Consider the following 25,138-nt stretch of genomic DNA (forward strand, 5'->3'; position numbering starts at 1 on the left):
TAATCAGGAAATGCAGATCACACCCCAGCTCCCTTTGTGTCACTGTCTGGTGTGAGGTGAAAAACAACCCAGCTGTCAAACTGACCCAGACAGGGAATCCACAAACAAGGCAGAGTCACAGAATGGTTTAAGCAAGAAAATGCTCACTTTCTAAAAGTGGCATTTCCAAACGCACAATCTCAAAATCAACTTTACTAAAAGATGTATTTTTAAATTGTGAGTTCAGGGATCCCAAACTCCACATGTCCATCTACTCTCTAGGGGAATCTACACTTTAATCATATTTAAAGGTAGCCCCCATATTATCCTATGAGAGAGACACACCTTGCAACAGTGAAAACGAAATTGGCAGTATTTCACTGTCAGGACATATAAACCACATTACTATATGTCCTACCTTATCCATACACTGCACCCTGCCCTTGGGGCTACCTAGGGCCTACCTTAGGGGTGCCTTACATGTAAGAAAAGGGAAGGTTTAGGCCTGGCAAGTGGGTACACTTGCCAAGTCGAATTTACAGTGTAAAATTACACATACAGACACTGCAGTGGCAGGTCTGAGACATGATTACAGAGCTACTTATGTGGGTGGCACAACCAGTGCTGCAGGCCCACTAGTAGCATTTGATTTACAGGCCCTGGCACCTCTAGTGCACCTTACTAGGGACTTACTAGTAATTCAAATATGCCAATCATGGATAAACCACTTACCTACAATTTAAACAGGAGCACTTGCACTTTAGCACTGGTTAGCAGTGGTAAAGTGCCCAGAGTAACAAAAACAGTAAAATCAGAGTCCAGCACACATCAACAACCTGGGGAACAGAGGCAAAAAGTTAAGGGAGACCACGCCAAGGATGAAAAGTCTAACACGTGTCCCCCCCAGCTAAAAGTGGGGAGCAACTACCCAACCTCATGGGAGTTCTCATCACTAAGGCGGAAGAACCTGGACAGACCATCAGCATTGGCGTGCTCTGTACCGGGTCGATGTTCCACCGTAAAGTCCATCCCCTGTAGGGAAATGGACCACCTCAACAGTTTTGGATTCTCACCCCTCATCTGCATTAACCATCTGAGGGGTCTGTGGTCGGTCTGAACTCGGAAGTGAGTCCCAAACAAGTAGGGTCTTAGCTTCTTCAGTGCCCAGACCACAGCAAACGCTTCACGTTCTATGGCACTCCACCTACGTTCCCTGGGTAGTAACCTCCTGCTAATGAAGGCTACGGGTTGATCTAGGCCCTCTTCATTCAGCTGTGAGAGTACTGCTCCAATACCATGCTCTGAGGCGTCTGTTTGCACAACAAACTCAGTGGAGTAGTCAGGTGCCTTCAGCACAGGTGCTGTGCACATGGCAGCCTTCAGGGCATCAAAAGCGTTCTGGCAAGCCTCTGTCCAGATCACTTTCTTGGGTTGCTTCTTAGAAGTCAACTCAGTTAAGGGGGTAACAATGGTACCATATCCCTTAACAAACCTCCGGTAGTATCCTGTGAGACCTAAAAAGGCTCTCACTTCAGTCTGGGTCTTGGGAGGCTCCCAAGCCAGAATCGTGTCAATCTTAGGCTGTAGGGGTGCCACCTGGCCACTCCCCACCTGGTGTCCTAAGTACACAACAGAACCCTGCCCTATTTGGCACTTGCTCGCCTTAATAGTGAGGCCTGCCTTCTGCATGGCCTCTAACACTCTCCAGAGGTGTTGCAGGTGTTCCTCCCATGTGGAACTAAACACAGCAATGTCATCCAGGTAGGCGGCACTGAACTCATCCAGTCCTGCCAACACCTGGTTGACCAACCTCTGAAAGGTGGCAGGGGCATTCTTCATCCCAAAGGGCATCACATTGAAGTGGAAGTGCCCATCTGGGGTAGAGAATGCTGACCTCTCCTTTGCCCCTTCAGTTAAGGCAATCTGCCAGTACCCAGATGTTAAATCAAACGTACTGAGGTACTTGGCAGCTCCTAACCGATCAATGAGCTCATCAGCTCGGGGATGGGGTGTGCGTCAGTCTTGCTGACCGCATTGAGACCCCGGTAGTCCACACAGAACCTAAGTTCTGGAGTGGCACCAGGAGCAGCAGCCTTTGGGACCAAGACCACTGGGCTGGCCCAAGGACTGCTGGAGTGCTCAATAACCCTTAGGGCTAACATTTTGGAGACTTCCTCCTTAATGCAAGCCCTCACCCTGTCAGTCACCCTGTAAACCTTATGTTTAACAGGTGTACTGTCCCCAGTGTCCACATCATGTGTGCACAGGTGTGTGACTCCTGGGATCAGGGAAAACAGTGAGGCGAACTGTCCCAGCACGTGGCGACAGTCCCTCTGCTGTTCCTCAGTCAGGGAGGGGGAGAGGATCACTCCCTCCACCGACCCATCTTTCTCTCCTGCAGACAGGAGGTCAGGAAGAGGCTCACTCTCTTCCTCCACCCCGTCATCTGTCGCTAGGAGCATGGATAGCTCAGTTCGCTCAAAGTGTGGTTTGAGGCGGTTGACATGTAGGACCCTTAAGGGGTTCCTGGGGGATTGCAAGTCTACCAGATAGGTGACTTCACTCTTTCTTTCCACCACCTCAAAAGGCCCAGTCCACTTATCTTGGAGAGCCCTAGGCTCCACTGGTGCCATGACCCACACTTTTTGCCCAGGCTGAAACTCAACCAGAGTGGCATTCTGGTCGTACCACCGTTTCATATCCTCCTGGCTTGCTTCCAGGTTCTCCTGAGCGAGACTCCTGAAGCGGGCAGTCTGGTTTCTTAGTGCCAGCATGTAGCTAAATACATCCTGGGGTGGTTTACTAGGAGCTTCCTCCAAAGCCTCCTTCACCAGACTGAGCGGTCCCCTCACAGGGTGGCCATAGATGAGCTCAAAGGGGCTAAAGCCAAGTCCCTTTTGAGGCACCTCCCTGTAAGCGAACAGAAGGCATGGCAAGAGGACGTCCCACTTACGCCTCAAGGGCTCTGACAGGCCCTGAATCATGCCTTTCAGGGTGCGGTTGAATCTCTCAACCAGACCATTACTTTGGGGGTGGTAAGGGGTGGTGAACTTGTAGGTTACCCCACACACCTTCCACAGAGACTTCATATAAGTGGATATGAAGTTTGTACCCCTATCAGATACCACCTCCTTGGGGAACCCCATGCGGGTAAAAACCCCCATCAAGGCACGTCCCACCACGGGGGCAGTGACCGTCCTTAGAGGAATAGCTTCTGGGTACCGGGTGGCGTGGTCCACCAAGACCAGGATGAACCTGTTGCCCATGGCTGTCTTGGGATCCAGAGGCCCCACAATGTCAATTCCTACCCTTTCAAAGGGAGTACTGACTACCGGTAAAGGTTGGAGGGGAGCTTTGCATTTCCCCCCACTCTTGCCACTTGCCTGACAAGTCTGACAAGATCTACAATAAGCAGCCGACTGCTTGTTCATCAAGGGCCAGTAAAAGTGGGAGACAAGCCTCTTATAGGTCTTGTCCTGCCCTAGATGTCCTGCCAAAGGCACATCATGAGCCAAACCCAGTAGGAAGGTCCTGAAGTCCTGGGGTACCACCAGCATACGAGCTGACCCCGGCTCAGGAACCTTAGGCTCACTATACAGGAGGCCATCCTCCCAATAAATCAGGTGAGTACCTGGCGCCTTGCCAGCCGCCTGGGCTGCAGCCTGCTGCCGCAGTCCCTCAAGAGTAGGGCACTCCTTCTGCGCTGTGCAGAATACTTCCCTGGTGGGTCCCCCTTCCTGCTGCCACTGCGACAGCTCAGGGACCTCCCCCAGTTCAGCCACCTGTTCCCCTGTAGGTTCCGGGGCATCACCCTCAGGCTCTGCCTCCTCCCGGACCGTGGGAACTTCTGGGGCGGGTTTCCCGCGCCTCCTGCCTTTCCTCTTCTTGGCGGTCCCCTGGGCCACTGTTTCAGGCTCCAGGGGCTCTTGACTACCCTGATTGGCTGCCATAGACCGGGTGGATACGCATACCCACCCAGGCAGACCCAACATCTCCAAGTGAGACCTGTGTTCCACCTCCTTCCAAGGGGAATCTTCCAGGTCGTTGCCTAGCAAACAATCAACAGGCATGGTTGGACTCACAGCTACTTTCCAGGAACCTGAGACCCCCCCCCATTCAAAGGGAACCTGCGCCACTCTGCAGAGGCGCTCAGAATTGTCTACTGCAACTACTTGGTGAAGTACCCGGGGATCAATCTGCTCTTCAGACACCAGGTGACTCCTCACTGTAGTCACACTGGCTCCTGTGTCTCTTAGAGCCTCCACCCTCTGTCCATTGATGGTCACCCATTGCCTGTACTTCTTAGTGTTATCAGGCACTAGGTTTCTCTGGACCATCTCACTGTCCCCTAGTGAGACAAGGGTCATTTCTGCTGGTTCCCACCCACCTGAAACCAACTCCTCCCCAAGCGCTACACTGGCCAAACCCTGGGACGGTGCACCAGTGGGTGCCGGTGTACTTTTGGGGCATTTGGGGTCCCCCCTCACATGACCCACCTGGTCACATGAATAGCACTTACGTAGGGGACCACCTGTCACTGGCTTCCCTTTGGAAAACCATGACTTCTTTTCACTGGGGGGTTGGGAATCCTTACCCTGGGAATCAGTTTGGGGCCCTTTAGAGAACTCATCCTGTTTGCCCTTACCCCCCCCTTTCTTCTGAGAGGGACCCTGCCCACCCTTGGCGTGGTCTCCCCCATACCTCTTCTGGACCCTGGTGCTCTCCCAGCGGTCCGCTTCCTGTGCAAGCTTCCTGGGGTCAGTCAGCTTGCTGTCAATGAGGTGCTGGCGCAGCTCTGGAAAACATAAACTGTACAAGTGCTCCCAAGCAATTAAATTGTAAAGCCCCTCATATGTGTTTACCTTACTGCCCTTCACCCAACCATCCAGTGACCTGCAACAAGAATCAACACATTCCAACCAGGTTTGGGATTCCTTTCTCTTGTAGGACCTAAACTTCTCCTTGTACTGCTCAGGGGTGAGACCATACCTGGTAAGTAAGGCCTCCTTCATGGCAAGGTAGGTGAGACTCTGAGCATCCCCTAAGGCCGTCAGTGTGTCCCTCCCCTCTGCCTCAAAATGCTTCCACAGGGCTGCCCCCCAATGAGCTTCAGGGACCAGGTTCATGTGGAGAGCTGACTCATAACCCTTGAACCACAAGTAGATATCATCCTCCCTCTTATAATCCCTTACAAGGTCTTTTGGGATGTGTACCCTTCTCTCAGGCTGCACTGTAGAATTGCTGCCACCATCCTTACTGGACTGACTCCTCTGATCAATCTCTTTTAAACTGAGCTCATGAGCCATGTTCATCTTCCTTTCCTCAAGGGCCAGCTTCCTCTGTTCCACCTCTAGACTGAGCTTTTTCAGCTCCAATTGGTACTCCCTCTCTGCCTGTCTGTCCTGTAACTCTCCAGGTGTCAGACTCTTGGAGGACACACTGCTACCTGCCCTGGAGATTCTCCCCTGAGACATAGCAGGCCCACCCACTACATCAGTGTGAGTGACTTGCAACTCCTCTTCCCCCTCTGGCTCCTCATCTGTGTGCCCCTCAGCTGCTTTGGCTGTCACCCAGGCCCTCAGCGCCTTTTGCAGCTCATCCTTCTTGGATGAGCTCTTAATGGGACAGCCAACATTACTACAAAACTGCTTCAACTGAGCCACTTTGTAGCTCTCCAATTTCTCCAAGTCAAAAGCAGCTTCAGCTAGGGCATCTCCAGACTGAGACATGATGAGAGGTTAAAAAGATATGCACAGTTCCAAAAACAGAAAAGCAAGTTCTCAAATGAAGTTCCAGAAAAGTCAATCACGGGATCAGCGAAAAAAAAGAAACTGAATGCAGAGAAAAAACAGTCCAAGTAAAAAACAAAAAAAATCACAAGACTAGTAGTATGTGGTCACGTAGTGGTCTGAGATCAAAACAGTAGTGTACACTTAATTACTGTATGTCAAGTACAAATACAAGTCCAATCCCGACCGCTGGTCACCAATGTTAGAAATGGGGTCTCTGGTTGACAGTCAGGTTACCCCCTGTTCAAGCAAGGACCCTCACTCTAGTTAGGATAAAAGAGAATCACCCTCAGCTAACCCCTGCTTACCCCCTTGGTAGCTTGGCAGAGCAGTAGGCTTAACCTCAGAGTGCTGGGCGTAAAGTATTTGTACCAACACACACAGTAACTCAATGAAAACACTACAAAATGACACAACACCAGTTTAGAAAAATAGGAAATATTTATCTAGACAAAACAAGACCAAAACGACAAAAATCCAACATACACAAGTCAAGTTATGATTTTTTAAAGGTTTAAAATAAAAAGAGTCTTTAGGTAGTTGTAACACCACACTAGCGCTGCTAGCGTGAAAATGTACCTGGTTTGCGTCAAAAATAACCCCGCACGGGCGGTGTGCGTCGAAAGTAACCCTGCACGGCTGTGTGCATCGAAAACAACTCGGCACGGCGGTGCGTGTTGAAAAAGCCAGCCACACGACGATCCGAAAGTCCCGCGGCGCAGGGTGCGATCTCTCAGCCTCCGTCAGCGATGCTGCGCGTCGTTTCTCCTGCTCCGGGCGTCGGTTTTTCGGTCGCGTTTCCTGCGGCGTCGTTTCTCAGCTGCGGAACCGGCGTCGCGTCGTTTTCTCAGCCGCGATCGGATTCGCGTCGATCTTTTCTCCGCACGGCGCTCGGTGCGTGTATTTTTGTCCTTAGGCTGCCAGCCTCTCCTGTCAGGGTCCCAGGAACTGGAAGGGCACCACAGAACAGAGTAGGGGTCTCTCCAGAGACTCCAGGTGCTGGCAGGAAGAAGTCTTTGCTATCCCTGAGACTTCAACAACAGGAGGCAAGCTCTACATCAAGCCCTTGGAGATTTCTTCTTCAAGATGGAAGGCACACAAAGTCCAGTCTTTGCCCTCTTACTCTGGCAGAAGCAGCACTGCAGGAAAGCTCCACAAAGCACAGTCACAGGCAGGGCAGCACTTCTCCCTCAGCTATCAGCTCTTCTCCAGGCAGAGGTTCCTCTTGGTTCCAGAAGTGTTTCTAAAGTTTGTAAGTTTGGGTGCCCTTCTTATACCCATTTTAGTCTTTGAAGTCACCTTTCTTCAAAGGGGACTCACACCTTCTTGTGAAATCCTGCCTTGCCCAGGCAAGGCCTCAGACACACACCAGGGGGTTGGAGACAGCATTGTCAGAGGCAGGCACAGTCCTTTCAGATGAGAGTGACCACTCCACCCCTCCCTCCTAGCAGAGATGGCTAATCAGGAAATGCAGATCACACCCCAGCTCCCTTTGTGTCACTGTCTGGTGTGAGGTGAAAAACAACCCAGCTGTCAAACTGACCCAGACAGGGAATCCACAAACAAGGCAGAGTCACAGAATGGTTTAAGCAAGAAAATGCTCACTTTCTAAAAGTGGCATTTCCAAACGCACAATCTCAAAATCAACTTTACTAAAAGATGTATTTTTAAATTGTGAGTTCAGGGATCCCAAACTCCACATGTCCATCTACTCTCTAGGGGAATCTACACTTTAATCATATTTAAAGGTAGCCCCCATATTATCCTATGAGAGAGACAGACCTTGCAACAGTGAAAACGAAATTGGCAGTATTTCACTGTCAGGACATATAAACCACATTACTATATGTCCTACCTTATCCATACACTGCACCCTGCCCTTGGGGCTACCTAGGGCCTACCTTAGGGGTGCCTTACATGTAAGAAAAGGGAAGGTTTAGGCCTGGCAAGTGGGTACACTTGCCAAGTCGAATTTACAGTGTAAAATTACACATACAGACACTGCAGTGGCAGGTCTGAGACATGATTACAGAGCTACTTATGTGGGTGGCACAACCAGTGCTGCAGGCCCACTAGTAGCATTTGATTTACAGGCCCTGGCACCTCTAGTGCACCTTACTAGGGACTTACTAGTAATTCAAATATGCCAATCATGGATAAACCACTTACCTACAATTTAAACAGGAGCACTTGCACTTTAGCACTGGTTAGCAGTGGTAAAGTGCCCAGAGTAACAAAAACAGTAAAATCAGAGTCCAGCACACATCAACAACCTGGGGAACAGAGGCAAAAAGTTAAGGGAGACCACGCCAAGGATGAAAAGTCTAACAATCTGTATAAACCGGGTATTAATACTTTAATATCTATGGCCCAGCCCTCAACCTCTGAAAGTGAACTTGAAAGTGCACGAGAGATTGACTCTTTAAGTTCAACTGAAAGTGAACTGTCTAGTGTCGAAGTTACCAACAAACCGGCTACTTTTTTAGACGAGTATCGCCTGCTGCGTCGTGGCAGGCAAGTATCATACAAACAGAAGGGAGAGGGACAAAATTACAGGGGCAGACCAACAGGACAAAGAGGAAGACGAGCCGGAGTCAGAAGAGGAGACAGAGAGTCAGAGATCGGACTAAGAAGAGACCCAAATCTAGAACAATTGACAAAAACAACAAGCGGCTCCAGTATGGTGATTTAATGGATATGGAAACGGTGAATAAGACTATTATTAATTTATCAGATCATATCCTAACTGAAGATGATAAAAGAACATTAAGTTTGGGTCTCTCTTTCTGTCCCACTATACGTTTTAATTATGCTGAAACCCGTATTGACTTGTTTAAATTTGTTAGAAAATTGAAATTAAAAAAATGGTTCAAATTGAAAGGGAACATTTGTAACAGCTTGGAACCTGATGTGAGTAAGGACAGTGACAAACATGTTTTATCTATTAGCGATGTGGATACATTGTTAATCCTGCATGAGTTAGAACAGGACTGTACAATACCGATCAATGAAAAGAATTTATATCAGAATTTGGATGAGTTGGGTGTTGTTTATGACCGAGTAGTCCCTTCCGGTTTTAAACCTAAATCAACATTTTTCCCAAATATGATGCATGACAATATTGATACTTTTTATGATATGACAGTACGTGGCCTGACACATTTCCGTCATCGAACATGGTTCAGACCAAGAAACAACAACAATATGACATTTAACCAGAGTGAAACTATCAGATCATTAGTGGAAGACAGTGATACTATTATTTGTCCAGCAGACAAAGGAGGTAATATAGTACTCTGGAAAAGGCAGAAATACATTGACGAAGTTATGCGTCAATTGAATAATATACAATTTTATAAAGTTGTAACTAAAGAAATATATTCTAATAGTATCACCAACATATGGCGTCTCCTAACGGAGTGGAAGGATAAGGGTCTACTAGTGTGGGAAGAGTATTGCTTCCTGAAAAAGGATTTTCCCAAGTTACCTGTATTGTATATTCTCCCGAAAATTCATAAGGATAGAGTCAACCCTCCGGGAAGACCTATAGTATCTTCATGTGGTAATGCTCTGGAAAACATATCCAAATATGTGGATTTCTTTTTAAGAGATTTTGTTATGAACCTACCCTCTTATGTCCAGGACACTAAGGACTTTTTAGGTAAATTGGAGGGTATCAATTGGGAAGAGGATTTTTTACTTATATCTCTTGATGTAAATTCTCTTTATACCATCATCGATCATGAGAAGGGCATACAGGCATGCAGACATTTTTTACATACCAGATCCTTAAGATATCTAGCACATACAGATATGATCATTGAAATGATTACTTACTGACTAATAATATATTTTTATTTAATGGTCAACTATACAAACAAGTTCTGGGGACTGCTATGGGAACTTGTTTTGCTCCCAGTTTTGCCTGCTTATTTTTAGGTCTTTGGGAAGAAGATATTTTCAAAGATGAAGAGAATTATCCTGAAACACATCAGGCCATACAGTGGCTTAGATATATTGATGACCTGTTTATAATCTGGAAAGGATCTGAGAAAGAAGCTATCAAGTTTATTACTAAACTCAATGATAATAACCTCAATATCAGGTTAACATACAATATTAGTAATGTGTCTATTGAATTTTTAGATACAAAAATCGAGATTAAAAATGGGATGTTGCATACTGAACTCTTCCGTAAAGTTACAGCAGGAAATAGCTTATTACATGCTGCTAGTGGACATCCAGATAGACTTAAATGGAGTATTCCGTATGGAGAATTATTGAGGGCTAAAAGAATAAGCAATACAGATGAGGCATTTGAACGAGAACAGGTAGAAATGATTAGAAGATTTAAACAAAGGGGTTACCCGGAGTGGGTCATCAAAAAGGCCACAGAAAAAATTACGAAAGTTGAGAGAACTCAGACCCTCTTTGACAATATGGCCATATTTGAAAAAGAGGATAAGGATGATACTCGATTAATTTTAACTTTTAATGAGGACACTACACAGATTAAAAAGATTATCTCCAAACAATGGAACATTCTGAAGAGTGATCCTGTTATAACATAACATATGTATTTGTAAAGCGCACGTTCACCCGCAGGCATCTTGGCGCTGAATAACAGATGTTTATTGTTACCCAACTCAATGGTACTCATTTTATCGACCTCAGAATTTTGGATGAAAGGCTGAGTGAACCTGCCGGGATTTGAACCTGTGACCATGAGGTCGAACACAGGCCCCTATAGTGGACGCATTAGTCCACTAAGCCACCAGATAGGCAAGGAGATTTAGAGATGGCCCTCGATCACGTACAGAAGAGGTCGTAATCTCCATGATATGTTGAGATCTAATGATATCTCTCCTTTATCTCATGTTAAGGAGCATAATCTACAGGGATTTTTTCCCTGTGGTCATTGTAAAGCCTGTCGTAACAGTGTGGCAAGAAAAGAGTACTCTATAAAAAGACCAGGGACAAACAGACCCATTAAGCAGTTTCTTACATGTAGTACTCCTTTCACTGTTTATGTATTGGAATGCCCGTGTCACCTGTGGTATGTGGGAAGTACAAAACATGCAGTGAAAAAACATATCCTTGAACATATGCAGGCTATTACATCAAGAGATCCCCACTATCCGGTAGCTAAACACTTTGAGGAGTACCATAACTCCGAAGCCACTATATTGGCTTATTTTGGCATCGAACATATACCTGTGCATCACAGAGGAGGCAATAGGGAGTTGACTTTACGTATAAAAGAATCCAAATATATTGTTGATTTAGAAACTAAGACACCTCAAGGATTGAATATGAGTGAAGAGCTTACCACTCATCTATTTTGATGACTATTCTCAGGATTACTATATGGGGTGGGAGACTTTAGTCATCCGGATTAATAATGATTCTTGAGCATTTTGAGTAGTGGCTTTTCATTGAGAGTATGTTTTTTAATACTTTTAATATTTATTCTACTTTTTTAATTTTTTCAGAATGGAGGAGTCCGGATGGATTCCCGATTTCGGAATACAAAGCTGGTGATTCAGTCACGAGGTGTCAGGGATATCGGATATTTAGAAATTGTGTAGAATATGCTGTTATATAGACTTGGAGGAAATATGATTATAATCATTTTAGGGAGTAATATAGGGAATGTTGAATTAATACTTAAGATTTCAGTACATTGATAAAGTATATTTGAAAGTGTGAAATAGGTGAAATGAAATTTAAAATTGACTGGTTCATATTTATATTTATGTTTATATATTTATATTTAACTATGGAGATATTTATATGCAATTGAGTATGCCGATATAATTGATTTTGCACATTTTTAGACATTTATAATTGTTAAGAATATTAAATTCATTAAAACAAAGTAATATAAGGTGCATTAGAAATTTAAAAAAATTAAAATAAATTTATACTCATGTATTTAGGTTGTTATACTCATGTATGTAATATTTTAGATTTATATTTATTTATTTATACAGGTATTAATTAGGAGCCAGTCAGGAGATGCCAGCATTCTTAGTTGAAAGCTGATGGTTTTAAATTCCTTAATTCGTTACTTATGGAAATATTGCATTTTGTAAATATATGGAAAAGTATTGTCTTAATGATATATTTATTTCTGTATTAGCTGTATTGAATAATTTTCTATAGATTTACTCCCATTTTATTTCCACTGTTTGTAAAATTGATGCAATGTGTAGTCCTGTTTCTATGCTTATATCCGATGGGTATTTAAACTAAATGTATATTGGTGGAATTTTACACGTGATCAAGGCTGCTTGACAGTCGAAACGCGTAGTGTGTGAATTAAATACTCTAATTAATTTCTGGGATTTCCCGAGTGTGCGTCCTTCTGTGGAAGTTCTTTTCATTGTTTATATATATATATATATATATATATATATATATATCAAAACAAATCCCTTTCAGGGTTAGAGTGCCGCATAAATTATGCAAAAAAGAATAGAGAACTCTGGGTAGTTCTCAAGTTTAGGTGGAGAGCAGCTCTAGTAAGGAGCACCCTGCAACACCAGCGACACTCTAGATTTGCTCACCTCAAATGTCTGTTTATCTAACAAAGTTTTTAAGCATTGGATCAGCACAGTGCTATCCATGCAGAGCTAGATAGTGACAAAGTCTTTTGCCATTTGTACAGCAAAGTCTTTAAGCATAGGTTTGACACAGTGTCAACCTTGCCGAGCTGTAAAATGACAAAAGCCATTTACCACTCCAGTACCAGTATTACAGCTTTGGACTGGTAAAATACTGTCCAAGCCAACCTGAAATGAGTAAAAGCAACCCCTGACATGTGTTTCGCTCTCATCAGAGCTCATCAGAGAGGTTTAGCTTTGTCCAGACACAAGGGAGCACCCATTATAAGTCAAAACAAATCCCTTTCAGGGTTAGAGTGCCGCATAAATTATGCAAAAAAGAATAGAGAACTCTGGGGAGTTCCCAAGTTTAGGTGGAGAGCAGCTCTAGTAAGGAGCACCCTGCAACACCAGCGACACTCCAGATTTGCTCACCTCAAATGTCTGTTTATCTAGCAATGATTTTAAGCATTGGATCAGCACAATGCTATCCATGCTGAGCTAGATAGTGACAAAGTTGTTTGCCATTTGTACAGCAAAGTCTTTAAGCATAGGTTTGACAAAGTGTCAACCTTACCAAGCTGTAAAATGACAAAAGCCATTTACCACTCCAGGCACAGTGTTACAGCTTTGGACTGGTAAAATACCATCCAAGGAAACCTGGAATGAGTAAAAGCAACCCCTGACACGTGTTTTGCTCTCATTAGAGCTCATCAGAGAGGTTTAGCTTTGTCCAGACACAAGGGAGCACCCAATATAAGTCAAAACAAATCCCTTTCAGTGTTAGAGTGCTGCATAAGTTATGCAAAAAAGAATAGAGAACTCTGGGTAGTTCCCAAGTTTAGGTGAAGAGCAGCTCTAGTAAGGAGCACCCTGCAACACCAGCGACACTCCAGATTTGCTCTGCTCAAATGTCTGTTTATCTAGCAATGATTTTAAGCATTGGATCAGCACAATGCTATCCATGCTGAGCTAGATAGTGACAAAGTTGTTTGCCATTTGTACAGCAAGGTCTATAAGCATAAGTTTGACAAAGTGTCAACCTTGCCGAGCTGTAAAATGACAAAAGCTATTTAACACTACAGGCACAGTGTTACAGCTTTGGACTGGTAAAATCCCATCCAAGCCAACCTGGAATGAGTAAAAGCAACCACTGACACGTGTTTTGCTCTCATTAGAGCTCATCAGAGAGGTTTAGCTTTGTCCAGACACAAGGAAGCACCCAATATAAGTCAAAACAAATCCTTTTCAGGGTTAGAGTGCTGCATAAGTTATGCAAAAAAGAATAGAGAACTCTGGGTAGTTCCCAAGTTTAGGTGGAGAGCAGCTCTAGTAAGGAGCACTCTGCAACACCAGCGACACTCTAGATTTGCTCACCTCAAATGTCTGTTTATCTAGCAAAGTTTTTAAGCATTGGATCAGCACAGTGCTATCCATGCCAAGCTAGATAGTGACAAAGGCCCTCATTCTGACCTTGGCGGGCGGCGGAGGCCGACCGCCAAAGTCCCGCCGTCAGGTTACCGTTCCGCGGTCGAAAGACCGCGGCGGTAATTCTGACTTTCCCGCTGGGCCGGCGGCCGGTCGCCTTCAGACCGCCAGCCAGCCCAGCGGGAAAGAGGCTTCCACGATGAAGCCGGCTCGGAATCGAGCCGGCGGAGTGGAAGCTGTGCGACGGGTGCAGTTGCACCCGTCGCGTATTTCACTGTCTGCGCAGCAGACAGTGAAATACATTTAGGGGCCCTCTTACGGGGGCCCCTGCAATGCCCATGCCAGTGGCATGGGCACTGCAGGGGCCCCCAGGGGCCCCGCGACCCCCCCTACCGCCATCCGGATCTCGGCGGTCCGACCGCCGGGATCTGGATGGCGGTAGGGGGGGTCGGAATCCCCGCGGCGGTGCAGCAAGCTGCGCCGCCGCGGAGGATTCAATGGGGCCGCGGTACACTGGCGGGACCCCGCCAGTGGTGCCGGTCCGACCGCGGCTTTACCGCCGCGGTCGGAATCCCCATTGGAGCACCGCCGGCCTGTCGGCGGTGCTCCCGCGGTCCTCCGCCCTGGCGGTCAAAGACCGCCAGGGTCAGAATGACCACCAAAGTCTTTTGCCATTTGTACAGCAAAGTCTTTAAGCATAGGTTTGACACAGTGTCAACCATGCCAAGCTGTAAAATGACAAAAGCCATTTACCAATCCAGGCACAGTATTACAGCTTTGGACTGGTAAAATACCGTCCAAGCCAACCTGGAATGAGTAAAAGCAACCCCTGACACATGTTTCTCTCTCATTAGAGCTCATCAGAGAGGTTTAGCTTTGTCCAGACACAAGGAAGCACCCAATATAAATCAAAACAAATCCCTTTCAGGGTTAGAGTGGCGCATAAATTATACAAAGTTTTTAAGCATTGGATCTATCTTGGCATGGATAGCACTGTGTTGATCCAATGCTTAAAAACTATTAATATATTAATATATATTCCTTCACCTCTCATTACCACCATAAAGAAACAAGCACCAACATGCTCAGGTTCATAATGCCATTAAGTTTATTGTAAGTACAGGGCAGACATTAAACGTTAATGAGTTCCTGCCATATAAACGGCCTTTCTCAAAAGCCACCATGATCAAAAGGTGCAACCAACTTATAACACTTCGTGTTTCATCCCACTTTTGTGCAAACCTATTGATTAAAAAGAGAAGAAATACTCAAAAAGAGTACACCTTAAATATCCACCATCCAAACAAACTCAGATTGTCACCTATCTAATGAAATTAATGTGTAGCCCCCCTCTCCTTAAGGGCATACAACAGGCAAAATGTGAAATCAAATGCATTTAACTTAAGGTTATGTCATTCAAACAATGAACGCAAAAAAGTATTGCATGTCATTATAATAGCTAATTTTTCAAATAATGCCTCCAGGCCGCCAACCTAAGTGGCTATTAGCAACATTGATGCCTGACAAAATATTTCATCCTATGAAAAAAAATTGCATATTAAACAAATAGTATATACATTTAAACACATTTACATGTATGTCTGACTGAATCATTTAGGTAAAAAGCATGAAGAGTACCACCTTTAAACAGTAAGAATTGTGATTAATAGAAAAATAAATGAAAATGAAAACGAAAATCTAACAAACTAATGCTACACCAATGAATTCTAAAACGGATCAAAGTGTCCCAATCTTCCAATTCGGAAAGACTACATAGATTCAAACATTATCATACTCTCATGCCCACCAATTGACAAGTAGATCCTCCTCAACATTTATTCCCACTGGGATCTTAGTATCGAATAGGAGAATGTATTATGGTTCCAGTCTTCTCAACTGCTGTTCCCGGCTGCCACCCCATACTTATCTAGGTACTGCATCTAGCACAAAAGAACTCAGTTCAGCCTCCTGGCCACCATGGTACTCCTCAAAGTATCTAGCCACTGGGTAATTATGATCTTTGTTCTTTATGGCTCTGATGTGTTGTAAAATTGCTTGCAGGAGGACTGCCACCCCACAGCCAGAGGGACCACCACCATCCCAAGGATATTGTTTTTTCAAATTTGGGGGGACCGCCTGCCCGCCCCGCAGTTCCACCTCGCTGGGGCACATTTTACAATTAAATACAGGGGCCGCCTGGTCCCCCCTGCATACCCGGGGACGCCATCTCCCCAGGCTTTAAAGATAATGGATGCCGGGGTCACGCGGCTCCCAGCAGCCCTGAGGACTGCCACATCGCCAAGGCTTCAATGAAATACAACACGGGGCACACATTCCCAGGGACCACCATCTACTCCTGGGCTTTAAGGAGAATGGTTTTGGGGGTGCTGTGTGGCTCCCACAGTGCCTCAGTGACCTCTTGCTCCCAGTGTTTGAATGAAATACAAAGTGACCACCACCTCCCCTGGTTGATTTCAACATTAATTTGTGTGTTGTGGACTTTGAGCCCCAGGGACCACCACCTCCCCAGGGATATTTTAAGAATGGAGGGGGGCCGCACAGCCCCACTCATGGAGCCTATAATAGCCTTAGGACCACCACCCCCAGAGCCTGCTCCTGCTATGTCCCAGGCTGCCCACCTCTGGACACAGCTGTTTGCTGTGACTTGGCAGAATCTTTGATAGCTGCAGCCAAGTCCTAGTAAACACTCCGCTCTGAGCGAGCAAGAGCTGTCAAACAGCTCTTGGTTGCTCAGACTGGAGGTTTCCTATGTTTTTCTGCCAAAAGCCAGGGAAATAGAGTAAAGAGTTGATTTTCTAGACAGGGAGCTGCATCTTTAGCAGCTCCCTGTGTGCAAAAGCAATGCTGGCTCCCACAGGATGCGGGAGCTGAGTGGGCCTGCAGAGGCCTTAAGGCTCCTCCTACAGTCCCCAATGCACACTGAGTACCCTGCGGGGCACCCAGGACTGATGACCAGGCCCTGGGAATGAGGGACCCCAGGGCTGAAATGGCCAGGGGAGGGGGGCCACGTGGCCACCCTCTCCCCCAAAACAAATTAAATGTTGAGGCCGGGCCCTGGTGGATGGGTTTTTCCAGGGCCGAAATTGGCCTCATGCCCCCCTCTCCTAAAATAAAATAAAATAAGAAAAGGCCAGGCCCCGGGGGATGCAGTCCCAGAGCAACAAACACTTGGTGCCCTGCTAGGCTTCTAAGACTGATGACCAGGGACCAGGAATGGGGTCCACAGAGCTGAAATAGCCTGGGGAATCTGGTCACTCTCCCACCAAAAGAAATTAAAATCGTGAGGCCATGCCTTGGGGTATGGGATCCCTGGGGCCGAAATCAGCCAGGGGAGGGGGCCACGTGGCAATAAGAAAAGGCCAGGCCCTGGGGGATGGAGTCCACTGGGCTGAAATTGGCCAGGGGAGGGGGGCCGCGTGGCCCCCTTCCCTAAAAAAACTAAAACCTTAGGGCACAAATTATATTTACTTGAGATAACTATAACAGTGACTTTCTATGGTTTTGTATGTTTGAAATGTGAGCCTAGCTATAACAGCCCTTTAACCTTTGTTTTTTTTAAGTGAAAAAAATATATATATACACACACACATACCTAAACACACACATATATGTATATATATTGTTCAGCTTATAACCTTGTTGTCTTTGATGAGTGTTTACAAAATACATATATATGGCCATCGGATCAACACTTCCTACCATTGGTCAATCTGAGTTTACATCTGCTTCTATCCATGATGACAGCATGGTGTAATAGTTCAGTCCACTCTAGTCACTGTTTTTCTTGCACTGTGAATGTTTGTAGTTTCTGATAGCATGTCCATCTAAAAACAAGTGTACTTAGTATCAGTCCATGAATTTTCATCATTCTCTTTTTATTATTTACCATTCATTTCTTTGCTTCTCCTCTTTTTGTTTTTCTTAAGTCGATACTACAACCACATTCCCAGGGCTACTTCCTCTAAAGCAGATGGCCTATTTATAATGCTGTTGCACATAGTGTATCATCATTTTACCATTTCTCTATGGCCAACAAGTTGGTTCTAAAGGTTGCAGGCATACTGGAACTTTAAAACAACAATGAGCTTTATGGAATACCACAGCAAGAAGGAGACCCACTGCTATGTTTAGTTTCATTATTGCAACCATCTGCCTGTCATGTTTAGACTGCAGACTTTTTCTCCACTTGAATTTCTTTAGGATATTTTGTATATGTTCATGAGGTTATTTATGCTTTGCTCTGGCTATATCAGAGGAAGAATGCAAGAATGAGTCACTGTATGAATGAGTGGGTGCATGAGTGTAAACATAAATGACAGAGGTCATGTATGATGTCTTATTGAGTTCCTAAACCCATCAAGGACACTCAAAGCACTTTCATAGAAAAATCAGAGGTATGGAATTGCCAATATTTTCTTGATAGGGTACAGGGATGTGAACCGATGTTTATTTCTATTATCTTCTTGTTACGACTATTAAGAGGTTTTTGTTTGCATTTGCTTAGTCTCATAACAACATCTCCCGTTCTCCCTAGAAACAAAAAAGCCTGTGATCCATTCACTAACTACATTGCATAAGTGTTTTCAAACTTATTACATTGAAGACTTATATATATTGGAAAGGGTGAAATATTAATGTAGAGTTAATTGATAATTATCAATGTAATAGGGTCCCGTTGTTAACTGAAAAGTTCTTCACTTGGAGAAACGTGAGATACGCTAATACCTCTTACTGCTACACTAAAGCAGTTGAATCTTTTCAGGGTATTTGTATGGGAGCTTCTATGTATTTTGGTTTTGTCACATGGTTTTATATTAGCAAATAAATATCAATGTTACTCTCTGGTTTGCTGTTAAAAATGTAAAGGTTAAGTGAAATATTTTTCAGCTGGCTTCCAACGGATATAGTTGGTGGCTCTTTGTTGAGTAGTTTAATATGTTCAGTATAGACTGTATAAAGAATGACTCATGTATTTGACATATAATGAACAACCTTTCTTTTTTGATTTTTCAGCTTTTTCAAAATCAAGCCCTTGCATACAGTCAATCTTTTTTATATGATGTATGTACAATTTCCCAGAAGAAGCATTGCGGAATTTTTCTGGAAGTAGCAGAACGTGCCACTGAATATATTCTGGAAAACCACACCAAAGGTAAAAAAAAAAAAAAGTATTTTATATCAACTGATAGGCACCTCAGGGAAGATGTTCAATGCACTTACAATATAATCTGATGAAGAATTAATGTAAAATATAATTTTTGTAAACAGAAAATGTTTCCAACTTAAATAGGAGATGAAGAATGAAAAACATAAATAAATGCTAAACAGGATATTGACAAAACATTAAGGACAGTAAAAGGGATGTGCTTATTCAAAAGGTTAGCCAAAGTGACTTCACACCTCAATGACATCACAGGATGTGACATCACATGCCCTTTGTCCCTGAATCCTAGAAAATTATGCCAGATGACTATCCCGATGACATCATAATAATTGATCTCACTACAGCCAACTATATACCCAAAAGGGAGGAAGTTTTGCTACATTACAGGAAGATGCACACAAAGGAGATTTAAGAAAACAATAGATGTCATACTCACTGGTACTACTTTGGAGGTCTATAATTTGTATATGAACTATCTTGTTGGCATGATTTAGTCCTTATCATTGATGATAAGCTTCAAATTTTCTGCCCTTGTAAGAACTATCTCAAATGTGGAACACAGAGGTGACGCTTTTGTTCAAAAACATATTTTTCCGGTATACACATTAAAAAACCATGGCAACAATTTTAAAAAAATGAAATTTTTATTTTAAAGTGCAACCTTCCGGTGGGATCTGCAGAATGTAAAAATGTTCATCAGAACACTTTTTCACTTTTGTAATATTCTACTGCTTTTACCACCTCTGAGGGCAGGTGCTGCAAAAGCAGTACTAGGTGTTGCAAGTGTGTGAACGCTGAATTTGTTACTAATTAATTTTATTTACTATGGGGTCAGAATTTGCATAGAATTAGGCTAATAGAGAAAATAATGTGCAAATTTGAAAATGTGCCCACTTGAGTGTCTGCCATTAAATGCGTAATGTTTTTAGTGAATGCATATTAATTGTTATTCAAAGTGTAGGTGTACAGAAAATTTAGTAGCGTGTTACATTAATGATTTCATGTTATGTATTTGCTTATTAACCGTAGGCCTTAAGTCAGCGAAGTTTGGCCTGGTCTGTACAACCTCATAGTAAGCTGGAATGTCTGAATATAAATTGTGGGAATGTATGTATGTCCAGAGAAATAGTGATGTAATGTTCACACAGTGTTGACCAAACGTTTAGCAGATGTCTTTAACTTTCTCATGAGAACTGCTTGCTAGAATGTCTTGTACTAGAAGGTGCAACTTTGTAAAGTTTCATGGATGAGACAGAGATGGTCCCAGGAATCAACAATTGATGCACTGACTGGAGTATGGATTGCTACAAGAAAGTTACCTGACGAGTCTGACGATGGGAACAGGAGAAGAGGAGCCAATCATTGATGTGTGAAAGACAGTCTAGTTATATCTTAGATCTGGGTTTTAATTTCTATTGGATTAACTGTAAACATACGATTTTCTGACCAATGGCAACGTGGGAAGTTCTTTAGGAAATTGTAACTTAGCCTAACTGCACAAAGGAGAAAACGCATTTTCTATTCTGATCTTCCATGCAGAGGTTCTGTTTGAGGAGCTTAACAGTTCCTGATGACTTATTTTCTAACTTTAACTTTACAGCTTAATTGTTAATGGTGGATGCTGACCCCTTAGAGATTGTTTCTTAAATGGTTCAGATTGATTAGAGTCCACTGTGTCTGAGTCATTTCCTTTTAATGCCCTTTTGCTGAAGCTGACCAGACGGATGTCCAACTGATGAAGAGAATTGCAGTTTGCTGATCTATTTAATGAGAGGTATAACAAAATGCTATTGTCTTGGTTGTAGATTTTTGTTCTTTGTTTCTATGTACCAACCGCTATTTTGATAGAACCATAGTTAGATTTTTTCCAAATTAACTACATTGTTTTGCATGAACCCCACACATGTTATCCTAATCAGAAGGTTAGTTAGGAAGCCCTGGAAATGTTAACTAATTATGATTAACAAAGAATTGATGTCTTTCATTTGCTGAACCTAAATCTATGTGATTTCTATCGCACAGTTGTTCTTGTTATTAATGTGTACTGTAACTCTTGAATGTTTCATTTTTAATGCTTCAACTAAAGTGAGATTCTTTAGGACAGTGGTTCCCAACCTTTTGACTTCTGTGGACCCCCATTTTATCAATACTGGAGCCCGGGGACCCCCACTGAATCATTATTGGAACACGGGGACCCCCAAGAAGTCATTACTGATAACTGGGACCTAATATTATTAAATTTTTTAAGCAGTCGCGGACCCCCATGGGTGCCCGGCCCACAGGTTGGGAACCACTGCTTTAGGAGATTTGAAAGCCAGTGTTGTTTATGTATGTTGATCATTTGGCTTTGGGACTAATTAACGTGATATTAGCATTGTTAATCTAGGGAAAATAAACATTATAAACTTTACTAAAAGGTGTGGTTATTCATGACCAAATGAGTCATGGTGCAAATAGATTCCAGATATATTTGATGAGGTTTTCTGATTATGAGGTTGTATTTGCATTGAATTTAGGACTTATGGTGGAATCAGTCTAAGCGTAGTCTAAAGGTCTATCAAACCTCTAACATGTCCCCTTATAAATTAACTGTAAAAGACATACAGAACAGATGCGCTAACAAGTGCCAAGCCAGGGGTCGCAGCTACGACCCCTAAATGTTGTCCATGTTTGTAATGTCTGTTATGCAAGGGTATTCACCAATTACGCTGCTACGTATTGTGTAATTTCTGTTTTATAATCATAAAATTCTTTACATAATTTACTTTTAGTTTAAGTAACACATATCTTGCAGGAACAACAAAGACAAATAGCAAAGCTACCACAAGCAATGCACAGTTAACACTTACTGCATGAATTTAGAAACGTAGGGGCTCATTTACAAGCACACTTTCAGTGACGCTCCCGTGGAGCTGTGCCCATTTCCACATTTACAAGATGCCGCTAAGCTACTTTGCGTGGCTTAATGCCGCCTTGTAAATATGGGCCCCCTGACACAGTCTTTTGCGGCAGAGGGGGGTGTAATGGATGTTGCTGTGGGCCCTCCCACGCAACACCCATTGCTTTTGACACTGACACAGATGTACGAGAAATCGTACATCTGAGGCAGCACCAAAAATTAACGCCACCCAGGGGTACTTTTATTTCTCCTCGTTTTAGCTTTTTCTATGTGTGCTGTATTCTGTAGCACACATAGAAGAGGCAAAACACCATGAATGATTGTTTATGTGCAGGAAGGCGTCCCTTAAATAATGGCAATTGCTGCATTTTACAGCACACGTAGAAAAAAGAAAAAGCCTCTCATAATTGTTTTTGTGCAGGAAGGTGTCCCTTCCTGCACAAAAACAATCATCCCCGCAATGCAGGCACCCTCAGTACATGGTGCAAGGGAGCCTGCGTTGGCGCATGGCAGCAATTTTAGCACCAGCGCAGGAGTAAAGGACAGGAATGCATCGTATCTTATGAATACAGTCCAATCCTGCCTTTTTGTTTTGATGCAGGGCAGCACAGCAAAAAGGCCTGCAACATTGCCCTCCGCCAAAACTTTGTAAGTGAAGTCCTCACAATCTACTGATTGAAAACATTTTTTTCTACAGGTAGTAAAATTTGCAGCTGTTCCTGTCGTGACTTAAATCGGGATGATTCAGAACCCTCTTCCTTTCTCTTAGACAGAAGAGGTTTGATCAGGGGCATCTGTTGCAGTGTGACTGGATCTTCTTGTCATCATAACTTCTTGATGAACTGCTTTTTCCTTTACACAATAGGGTGTGTTCTCTGTTTTTGAAAGCCCTTGTTACCATTTCCTCCAGCTGATTCTCAAGAACTATCTATTACAAAGCTGTCTTCTATGCTGCCTCATCTTTCCCATCTCTTTACATTGTATGTCTCCTGGTCAACATAAAAGCATCTGTTGCTAATACTTTACAGATATTACTGAATCACAAGAGATGTCTGAAATTAATCTTGGTTGCTGCTTCATATTAAACAGTAATTCAAAACAGTTTTCCTCCTCCTTCTTGGTAACTGCCAAACTCTTGAAATCCTTAACCAAAGTCTGAGCAGTAGATGCTGGCATATGACCCCGCTCTTAGAAACATGTTATTAGCCTTGTGAGACCTTTACATCACTTTCTCTATCCTCAATCTTATCCTGTGGTGTTCAAACCTCAAGGTTGACAGAAATATGGCCATTTACAGTGGCTAGCTTAGCATCAATTGTAATTGAATGTGGAACACTTTTCTCTGCTTCTTCCAACACATATAGTTTCTGCAGGGAGCTGGAAAAACTAAGGTGCTCTAGATCTTGTCATACAGGTAGAATCAAAGCCCTAATCTTGTCATGAACTGCCTTGGACAGTGTTGTAGGTCTTGAACACTACTGAAAGCATTCTTCATCTCCTATGGGCTGCACTACATCTGGAAACCCCAGGTTGCATCATAGATGGTCCAGCACCTGCCAGACCTTTTCTCTGTGCATATATTTGCCACCAATCGTAGAGCTTGTGCTCGATCAGAATCTGTGGAAGGAGAATCATCTCTGGGTCCTTTCTTTCTCCTGCTTTGTTGCTCTTTCAGAGCCTTTACAATACCTCCTTAATCAAAATCTGTACTTCTTCAGCAGCTATATATCTGTCTTCACGACAATTTGATCTTTCTCTGGTGGGTCAGGAAGGACTCTTAGAATTGCAGCTCTGAAGTAAGCGAGAAGAGCGGTAAGTTTCAATATCCTTTATTCAGATTTGTGTTCATCAGCACAATCTCTTCGATTGCGACAGGGCATGGCTGCTCCAATCCTCGCAACCATCATGCTGATTTGAAAGCCGCCCGTCCACAACCTAGCAATCCCTTCACACATGAGCATTCTAGCCACTCGCTCGCGCTCATGCCTAAAGGCACAGCTACTGACCGCGACTTACGAGTACTACATTGAGTTTTTTGTTTTTTTAAATATATTCCTCGCAGTCCTTTTTACCTCTTACATGGTTGCACTGTTGAATCGATAGTGCCTCCAAGCTGCTACAGGTGAAGGAGGTGAAGGAAGAGGTTCCTTTCCACATCTGAAGGTAGCAATGGGGTTCTTTTTTACAGTAGGTTGAAGTAGCACCGGAGAATTAAGCCACACCTTCGAGATTCCGTGAATTTGTATTTCAGCGCATCATGCCCTGACCTGAAACGCTTGTCGTCACTGGTGCGGGACGAGGTCCACCAAAACCCTGTTTGGCAACGAGATGGGCTCTGTAGGCGACGTCGTCGTTAATCCGCTTTGCCGCTAATGTGTGGGTTTGCTCCGCTCGAAGAGAAAACCTCCTCGTCACGACAATGAAGTAAGCGAGAAGAGCGGTAAGTTTCAACATCCTTTATTCAGATTCTTGTTCATCAGCACAATCTCGTCGAGCGCAACAGGGCATGGCTGCTCCAATCCTCGCAACCGTCCTGCTGATTTGAAAGCCGCCCGTCCACAACCTAGAAACCCCTTCACACATGAGCATTCTAGCCACTCGCTCGCGCTCATGCCTAAAGCACAGCTACTGACCGCGACTTACGAGTACTACAAGCTCACTTTTAGTTGAGCAAAATCATGGTGTCTCTTCCTTCCTATAGAGGACATAAAAGGGCTTCCGGAGCAAAGGCACCTCTCCTCCTCATATGAATCAGGAGACCAATGTCTGCTCTTGAATAAATGCTTGTGAAAAAGCCATCCTTTTAGCCCTGATCACCCATATTTGGTGACTGATACTGGGGATTACTGACTCTTATTGTGCCCTGGTCTCTGTGAACCAGGCCAAAGGCCAGTGCTCTGTGTAAAAGGTATATTGGAATTGGTGTAATTACAATTGGTTTGGACAACCTACCTATACGCCCCTAGTGTATGGTAGGACATGTAGATTTAGAGACCCCAGTGGATGGTGCCTGCTGTCGTAAAGCCAGACCTGCTGTGCAGGGTACTGTCAAAATAAAGCTATGCCCAAATTAGACTTTGGAATTAGAAGTACTTCCAAAGTCTAAAACTACCTTTTTATTACACATAGGTCACCTCTAAATTCTGCCCTAGGTGCACAAGGGTAGGATGCCGTGTATTAAAAAGCTAGGACATTATAAAGGAGGTTTTATGTACCCTGGTCAGTTTCATTTTCCCCATTGTAGTGCTGCTAA

At 43.9% G+C, this 25,138-nt stretch overlaps 1 protein-coding gene across 1 annotated transcript in view; it reads left to right on the forward strand.

Moving 5' to 3' along the window:
* Positions 1–25,138, forward strand: part of LOC138300730 (uncharacterized) — a 1,597,374-nt gene that overhangs the window by 603,147 nt on the left and 969,089 nt on the right. Inside the window, exon 8 of the mRNA XM_069240438.1 lies at positions 18,836–18,974. Coding sequence (XP_069096539.1) covers positions 18,836–18,974 — 139 coding nt within the window. The remainder of the gene's footprint in view (positions 1–18,835; positions 18,975–25,138) is intronic.

Source organism: Pleurodeles waltl, chromosome 6, assembly GCF_031143425.1.
Source record: "Pleurodeles waltl isolate 20211129_DDA chromosome 6, aPleWal1.hap1.20221129, whole genome shotgun sequence".
Lineage (NCBI taxonomy): Eukaryota > Metazoa > Chordata > Amphibia > Caudata > Salamandridae > Pleurodeles > Pleurodeles waltl.